Raw genomic sequence first — 9030 nt, 5'->3', positions numbered from 1 at the left:
ACAGCTAGCTAGAATATCTGTCCAATCAGAGTTTTCTCTCGCGCGACTAAAACAACCTTTGAACGTACACATAACAAGTTCCTTCTCGAGGCTATTTTTTTGTAGAGGCACCGTTGCTTCGTCCGGCGCATGGCGCCGCCCAAAACAATTGCGATTGGTTTTAAAGAAATGCCGATAAACCACAGCACGTTTCTATCTATCCGGAGCGCTGCATGGTACCTGGACTGCATCTCTTGTGTCTTGAGGCTGCTGGCGGACGCTGAAGTGCTGCTGGTCTGCTGGCTGAGCTCCACCAGGGACTGGTAGTACTGCTGCTGCTGCTGTTGCTGCTGCTTGTAGCGCGACAGGATGAAGAAGAGGCCCAGGATGCTCTTTAAGTTGCCATTCCTGATCTCTGCAGGGACAAAACAGAAAGGAACATCTGAGTGTCTGTGAGTTACAGTGCTACTCCACTGTCATATGATGATATGATCCTGAATCTATGCAGTACTACTGTATACAGCAAGGCTATAATAGTTTTTAATTTTTAATTAGTTGTAACATGTAATAGGTGTATAAAGTGAAAAAGCCCAAAGTCCCCAAAGAGTAGCTGCAGCAATGTGCAGTACAACAAAAATATGGAGTTTTTGAAAATTAAAACCATGTAAACCTATTCTGATATAACCACATAACACAATTATGAATTTCATCATTGTGCTACATAGGGGTCCGATGTGAAGCAGTTATAGCACATCCCCATCTCCTGGAATGTTAATGGCAGTTTCTGTAAAAAACTAAAACCAAAATGATTTATGTTCATTTTTCATCTTGTTTTTTTTTTCAACCTGGCAATAATAATTTCAGTTTTTAGTATAGTTTTAGTTTTTTTGTGAAGGTTTTTGTCTACAGGGGTATACAGCTTTACCCTCCCTCTGCCCTCCACTAGATCTAATGCTTTTTATTGGAATAATGCCAAATTTTTGGCAAGTGAAAATAGTGCAGCTTTTTGTCTGTCTGTCTTTTCGTCTCTCTCTGTCTGCCTGTTTGTCTGTCTGTCTGTCTCTCTCTCTCTCTCTTTCTCTCACCCCCAAGCGTATGAGGCAGATGCCCCCCCACCCTGAGCTGTGGTTCTGCTCGAGGTTTCTGCCCCTTAAAGGAAGTTTTTCCTTGCCTCTGTGGCCTAGTGCTTGCTCTTGGAGGGAACTGTTGGGTTCCTGTTAATAACATCACAGTGTACGGTCTAGACCTGCTCTTTTATGAAAAGCGCAGTGAGATAACTTTTGTTATGATTTAGAGCTATATAGATCAAATTAAATTGAATTGAATTTAGTTTTTTCACTTGTCTAGAAGAAAAGCAGTGTCCTGTGACACTAATAAAAATACTTTCCACACCATGTATTGCATCTTTCAAACACTGTGAAGTGAACATATGTTGACTTTAAAAAAAAAGAGAAAAAAAAAAAACAAGACACTTGGGGACAGAGCCCAAGTGCAGCTGTTGTTCGGCAAGCATACAAGTTTTATAAAAGTAATTATACACTGGCTTTAACTGGAGGAGAACTTGATGCACTGTATATTATTGTAGAGTTGTATCATTTAACTGTATTCAGCATGATGTAACACTCTAAATAGGAATAATTTAGGCAGTTGTCATATATAAAGCAGTTGTCATATATAAAGCATCTGCTAACACACAGCTGGTGTATTTAGGAGTGAAGTTCAACATGTTCTGGACTGGTGTTTAACTGGCAGAGGTCTGGTGTGAGGGCAAGTCTGAGGCCAAACTGCCAAAAATATACAACCAGAACTCAAATTATCGTTCTGCTTTCGCCATAAAATGAGGAACTGATGGTGTTTTTACAGATGCTGTGGGACGATGACAGAAGTGACATATTTCTGTGCAGTGATGAAGGTGAAGTTGTGTAAATGGATGAGATAAAAAGGTAAGCTGAATTGGAGTTCATGACCTAAATGACAATTGTGACAAAAAGTTTGACAAAAATGACAAACAGATGAAACACAATGATCCACAATACATTCTTATTGAAAATGAACTCAAAAGGATGTAAGGGTATTACATGAGAATTAAAGACATTAGATTCCATTTTTTGCATCACCAAGAAACTGCAGCGCTGCAGAGAAAGTTACCTTTTAAATATGCTGAGCTGGCGATGGCAAGAACACTCCTAATCAATGAGCAACATTGTTTGTGGTGTTCATCTTATCCTCAACAGTTCCTGAGTTCAGCTCAGACAAAACTCAAACAAATGCATCTCTGGCAGAGTCTTCACACTCAGCCCAAGATGGGATTCAGCAGTCACAGAGGCGGAAGTATTGATCACTGTAGCTAACGCACCCATTTGTGAAATGGACTTTGCAGATCAAACCCTCAGTGAGAGCTGGCACACAGAGGCATGGCAAGGATAGCAGCGGCTGAAGCAGGGCTTTTCACTCCATTTTTCAATTTTAGTGGAGCTGAAACCTTCTCCCCAGCCATCCATGGAGGCATTACGCTGTTTGGAGACTGTGAAAGTTGGGAAAGAGTAATCTCTTGGGGGTGTTTTTCATTTTTCCACAACACCCCGAAGGGGTAATTTATACCGGGCCTTAGAGATTCTGAACAGCAGCGTTTTCTGTGCTTAAGGGAGAGAAAATGTTGCAGATTCAGCTAGCCAAAGAGACGCTGTGGACTGAAACTGATGGGGACTGGTAAAATTACTAGAAAGGATAATGACGAGGACACAAGGAAGGACAATACCTCATCCATCCCAAGAGGGAAGATGGCCATGATGTCAGGGTCAGAACAGAACAGCACAATGGAGCATTTTAAGGAAACGTCCGAAAAGTGTACCAGGCAATTTAACAACAGTCCTGGGGCCCCACTGTTCCAGGATTACTCTTTTATGCTAATTTCTTTGAACAATTGTTTGGCATTATGAACCACAAAAGCACAGTATCAACGGATGTGATAAGGGCCTGAAGGTGGGTCCAGTTGAAGCCCTGTCTTCATGTCCCTGTCACTTCAGTACCTGATCCGTACCGGAAACCCAATTGATTTAGATCCTATCCCATGACCAGTGGTCTATCCTGATCCACTGACCATTCAAGGTCAATGCCTAAACTCAACCACCTTTGCACATGCGTGGAACAAATCAGGTTTTTTGTACTTATCGGACAGCAACAGTGTGAACAACCTGTGTGAAACTAGTTTTAAGACCTTCATTACATCCACTTTATTCTCATATGCGAAATCCTACACTCATGTGTCTGATCCAATTACTATACAAAATACACATCCTGGGCTAGGGAGCATTGTATCATGGGGAAATTGTACTGTTTCAGAACTAGCCTGAAGGCGAAAAATATAGAATGTAAACAATGTAACACTTAAGCACTTGACAAAATGCAGTTGTGTTCAATGTGAGAAAGTAAAAGACACTTCTCCACATGTGAAGGAGAATCTGTTCTGGTACAACCTCCTTACCCTTACATCACTCGCTCCGTTAGCTTTTCCTCTGTTGCCGTGTTACACATGTAGCCCATTTAGAAATCTCACCTGCAAAGGACACCATGTTTGTTGAAGTGATGTTGCACGGTGGCTCTATGGTATACGAACCCTGACGTTCCAGAATTGGATGGTTGGCCATGCGTGACTTTGACACCTGAGACCTGAGATTGTGTCCTCGGTTTCAGATTTGGTTAGGATTAGGCAAATAAAAAACTTAGTTCAGGCTAGGTCAACTTGAGTCCCTTTTATATGCACTCCATCCCTGAACTCATCTAGACAGGAGAGAACGCAAATGTCAGATCAGTTGGACCGGACATTAAACAGACTTTTTCCTGCCAGCTCCCTAGCACAAATTCTTTGTAATGTCCAATTGAGCTCATGTGTGAACAGAGCAGGCCAGTGTCCGTAGAATTTACAGCAAGTGAGTGGGCGTGTTTTGTTTTTTTAATCATGCAGCTGATGTAAATCGGAAGAAAACGAATACCCAAGGGTGAAGGGGAAGAGTGATTTACACGAAGACGGCAACGAAAATGTCTTACTGGATAGACGCGATTCGAGAACTTCTGTCCTCAAGTGACCAACGCCAAAATCATCGGACAAATTCAAGGAACGGCAAGCAACTTGGTTGTTTATGGCAAAATCACAAATGGACAAAGTGGCCGCGGTGTAATCTGCGTCATGTCCTGCCTCCTGTACGCTCTACCGAGGCACCACCGCTCGCCTAAACCTTACATGTAGTGAGAACGTGTAGAAAATAGATTCGGTGATTAAATTAATATGCAATATAAGCATTTCATCATTATGTTGATATAAAACAATACTTCGGGTCTTTTAAAATGTATCAGCCAATGCAAAGTGTATATGAGCAGGGTTGTTCTGAGCCAACTGCTGCTTTATCTTTAATTATTTTGGTGTTGCTGCACAATGTTTGAAGCAGACTTATCTTCAGTTATAAAGTAGGACATATGCAGGATTTATGCATGAAAAGGGACTTTAAGGAGTTAGCTACTGTGCAGCATAACATTACTTTCTGCCCAAATTTCAAGCACTATCACTGGCAACACAGACGAAAGAGCACCATCCATTCCTTCACCATGGTGTAAGAGAGTTACGTTTTTTCAGCTTGACCATCAATCGCCTGCAGTTCAGCTGATCGTCTGGCCGAAGCTCCGTAAGCGTGTCTATTGTAAACCTCTCACAGGGTGTCACCTTTTGCCCTCGTTTTTGTTTTTTTTGTTTCAACTTTCTGAAAATTCTGGGGGAAGTTGTGACAGAGAAAAGGATAGCTGGATTGTGTGAGACAGTGGTAGGACATTGCTAAAGCTCCCAGTAGACATTTTTCTCAGCTACACACCGACTTTTCATCCCCTGCCGCTCTGGAGCAGAGTAGACGATAAGTGTTTCTGTTTGGGTCACGCTCAGTGGAAATGTGGCTCTGCTTCTGGGGGCCTTTTAAGTGGTTGACGCGGTTTCATTCAATCTTTTTTTTTTTCTCTCTCTCATTATTAGAGGTTAGTTATTTCATGAGTCACAGAGGACTTTGGAGGAGGTGAACAAGAGCTTATAGCAAGCCTAAGTAATAGAAAAAGAAGGACAAATACTGTGTGAAAATGTACATAATATATATTCTGCCTTTACCTACCTATAATATAGATATAATGTATCCTTCATCAACCTTTCTTGGGTTTTATCCCCAGACAAAACATATCCAGCCAGGGTGTCTCTTAACGACTCCACAGCTGCTGATGTCTTTGCTTCCGCCGCTGCCCTGGGCTTCTCCCCGTAAACTTGGTTTTAATTCCTGTGTTTGACTTCCATTTGATTCTGAGCTCCTAATTAAGATTTGAACAACTGTTATGTTGCGTTTTCTAGCCCAGTGCCTTTTACAAAGTCAGACATTTGTTTACAGCCATAAAGGACAGGCTTATACACTGAGCTTTAAAGCTGTACCCTTGCCCTGGGCTTCACCTTCTGCTCAGAGAACAAGCGTGTACCGCTTGCTGACCCAGCGCAGTGACCTAATGAAATACAAGCTATTTTTTTTATACTTTGCACCAACTGAGATCAAGCAGGAGGGACTTTATTGCGGTGAGCAGGTCATTCTGTAGGTAGCACTACAAGCAGTAAGAGCCTGTTGTATGGTGTCAGATGCTGAGACCCTGCAGTGGAAAGAAGCTTTAATGACCTGCTGTGAGGACCCCTCACTGTAACCCATTATCAACTGCAGGAAATGTGTGTTTCAGAGCTTTACACCTGCTTTTTAAAGGCTGGTAACGGTAGACTAAACTTCCTGGGGATAATTATCACATTTCAAGTAGTAAAACCATTTTTTTCTTTTTCTGGTTTTGATGAAAATGTTTTGTGCGTGTCACATGTGAGTTAATGTTGGTGGAGCTTTTTTCTTTGTAACCAGATTAAGAGTCTAGAAAAAACTTGCCTCGTTTTCATTATGGCATATAAGCAAAAAATGCCTGAGGGGGAGCCATGACACTCCTACAACATGATGTTTTTTTTTCCGGAACTTCAGTTTACAGCCTCCCAAACCAAAGAGATGCAAGGGGACTTCTAGAGAGGTTATTACAATAAGTAGGCTCTCTCTGGGGAAAAAAAGAAAAAAATCCTGTGCCTGTATGCGCATCAAACGTTCCACTTTGTTTTTCATAAACCCACGCCTTGTAAAAAAAATAATAATAATAAAGACTGCATATGCCAGCCAACAGAATGTGGAAAGCCCTGGGCTGATTCAATTAGACAGCAGAGGACAAACATGACCATCAAATTCAACTCACAAACACACACACAGAGCACATGCAGAGTTAGAAAATGAGGCTGACAAAGGCAGAGAGTGAGGGGAAGAGAGAGAGAGAGAGAGGGAGAGAGAGAGAGAGAGAGATGGGCTGAGTGAAGTGAGTGATGAAATGCAGCAGCAACAGTGATGGACAGAGTAACCCAATAGCCCACATATTCACAGGCCCACTTTGAAATTCCAGGCCTCGCGAGTCACTTTGCTGCTTTTAGCGTGGGGGTAGGGTGGGGGGGGGGGGGGGGGGGGGGGATTTAGAGCTGGCGGTCACTGTGTCAGGCTTCAGACTATTTTCTGCTGCTGGAGAGGTCAAGGGCGCACACCTCTTTAATGTTTAAAGGGGAGCAGAAACAGCATTGGGTCTGCAAGTCCTAAATAACAGCTGGAGACATTTTCTGCTAGAAGAATTGAGACGTGCATGTAGCTGTGTATGAAAATCCAATCAGAAAGAGAGATTTTTTTTTTTTTTTTTTTTTTCTCTTTCTTTCTTTTTTGGGTGGGGGGGAGGGAGTGAAAAAAGGGAAAAAAAAGAAGAATGTTGTATCCTTGATGTAGATTCTGTATGGACACACATTCTGAATAAACATATATATACAAAAAAAAAGAAAGAGAGATTTTTTACACTGTCATTATTAAATCCAGAATTTTCGGGTGTACCAAATGAGAAGAAAAGGCAGTGGCGTACAACACGCGGCAATACATCTGCAGTGCACCCCTGGTTTTCTGTGTATGCCTGCACACTAATACTGTATACTGTATAGCATCATTTCTCAGAGCTGACGCAAGCTAAAGGTCCAGAAAAACAACAGTTTTATCACATCTGTCCTTGTCCGGTGAAAACAATGTATGTCCAATTTTAGTCATTTTACATTTTTCAGTCAGACTGAGAGACTGGGTGAAATGTCTCCTAATTGTTAAGCTAAATAGGCCATTTGAAAATCAAATTGGATTATCTGAAAGCTGTCACAAAGCTGTAAACAGACAAATATTTCTAGACGTTGTGGAGATACATGGTTTCACAGGACAGCAACTATTTGGGACGTGCCAGCTGCAGTACCTTGACTATATGTCTTAATGTCCGGCATGTCAGGTGTGAGCTACAGGTGTCAAATAGGACACGCCACAGGATGAAAAGCTACAGTACATGCAGCATCTGGTGTGTGTTCCCCTGAACACACAGCTCTCTGCATGCAGGGGGAGGGGGGGGGCAGACTGCAGTTGGATTCATTTACAGACTTTGAGGGAATCTTGGGTTCCTCTTGCAAAGTCCAAATCAAGTGTAAAACTAAATCATAACAGATAGTTTGGAGCTTAACTGTAATTTTAGCCCTGGCCTTGTGAGACAATGTTAGCTTATCATTCCATTTGGAAAGCAGTCATTCAGTCCAGAGCCCTGCTGCAGTCATGGCTGTCATATAAGCCATGTACTGTATACTGTGATGGTTGGGAGGCAAATCCCTCGCTGGAGTTTTTTATCCTCCCACAATCCACTTTGATGCCCTAATGATTGCCTACACTGCCATGGTTGAAGCTGGAGATGGAGAAACTGTGCACCCTGTCATGATACCAACATGGTAAATTCAATTGCTGTGAAGTATAATAGTATGTCTTGGAAATAGGATTTAAGCAGTGTTTTCTGGAAGATATTTGGTACTGTGAAGAAATGGAAAGCTACCCACAGAACATTGGGTAGTGCTGGAGCCAAAATGCCTTTTCCAGTTTTAGAAGTTTGCAGTACAACGGGAAGATCCTTTGTCTGTCGTTCCACTGATCCAATTAAGAGTTGAATCAAGCCTTGGGTTCTCTATTGTTTATTCTTCTTACCTTCTGCTGAGAGCCCTTGTACATTCACTCCTCTGGCGTCCAGGAAACTGAGGCAGGCGTCCACATTCTCGATCTGTGGAGAAGACGGCCGACAGTCAGCACAAAGGACAGACACAGGAAGAATGTGAGCGTGCTTAACATTCAACAAGCCTAAATGTCTTGGGGGCAGAGGGCTCGCAGGACGGCAACGATTGGCGTTATTACCCATAAAGGACATCATTGTGTGGTTATTACCCGACCCCCGCTTGACCCTGGGACCCGGCTTTGTGACATAGTGATCGCAGTATGTCGCCCCAGCCTGGGTGCAGTCTGCCTTGGCACATCACACACGCCCATATATACACAGAGGCAGATATAAACGAGATTCACATTGTCACACCGTAGTGGAATGTAACATGTACTCCGGTACTCTACGTAAGTACAAATGTGAGGTACTTGTACTTTATTTAAATCTCTTCTTTTCATGCAACTTTCTACTTCTACTCCGCTACATTTCAAAGAGAAATATTGTACTTTTTACTTCACTACATTCATCTGACAGCTTTACTTACTAGTTACTTTACAGATTAGGATTGTTGCACACAAAACACGTGTAGTTTATGAAATATGATGTTTTCTGTTATAAGTACCAAACAATATTACGGCCTACAAGTACAGCTGAAATGATTAGACGATTAAAAACAAAACAGTTTTGAGACTTTTGATGCGATTCTTCTTGAATCTGCTTTTACTTTTTAATACGTTAAGTACATTTTCCTGATGATGCTTACATACTTTAACTTAAGAAACACTTTCAATGCAGGACTTTTACTTGTAACTGAGTGTTTTTACAGTGTGGTAGTAGTACTTTTACTTATGTTAAGGATCTGGATACTTTTTCCATCACTGGAACACACACACACACACACACACACAC

At 42.0% G+C, this 9030-nt stretch overlaps 1 protein-coding gene across 13 annotated transcripts in view; it reads right to left on the bottom strand.

Moving 5' to 3' along the window:
- The window catches only part of nav3 (neuron navigator 3), a 223688-nt gene that overhangs the window by 130065 nt on the left and 84593 nt on the right, over positions 1–9030 (bottom strand). For all 13 annotated transcript variants that reach the window (XM_032505782.1, XM_032505795.1, XM_032505791.1 and 10 more), the window contains exons 4-5: positions 8115–8187; positions 220–394 (exon numbers count right to left, since the gene is read on the bottom strand). In XM_032505782.1, coding sequence (XP_032361673.1) covers positions 220–394; positions 8115–8187 — 248 coding nt within the window. The remainder of the gene's footprint in view (positions 1–219; positions 395–8114; positions 8188–9030) is intronic.

This window comes from Etheostoma spectabile, chromosome 23 (genome assembly GCF_008692095.1).
Source record: "Etheostoma spectabile isolate EspeVRDwgs_2016 chromosome 23, UIUC_Espe_1.0, whole genome shotgun sequence".
Lineage (NCBI taxonomy): Eukaryota > Metazoa > Chordata > Actinopteri > Perciformes > Percidae > Etheostoma > Etheostoma spectabile.
Note: the sequence above shows the minus strand (reverse complement) of the source record. Positions and strands in the feature narration are given on the sequence as shown.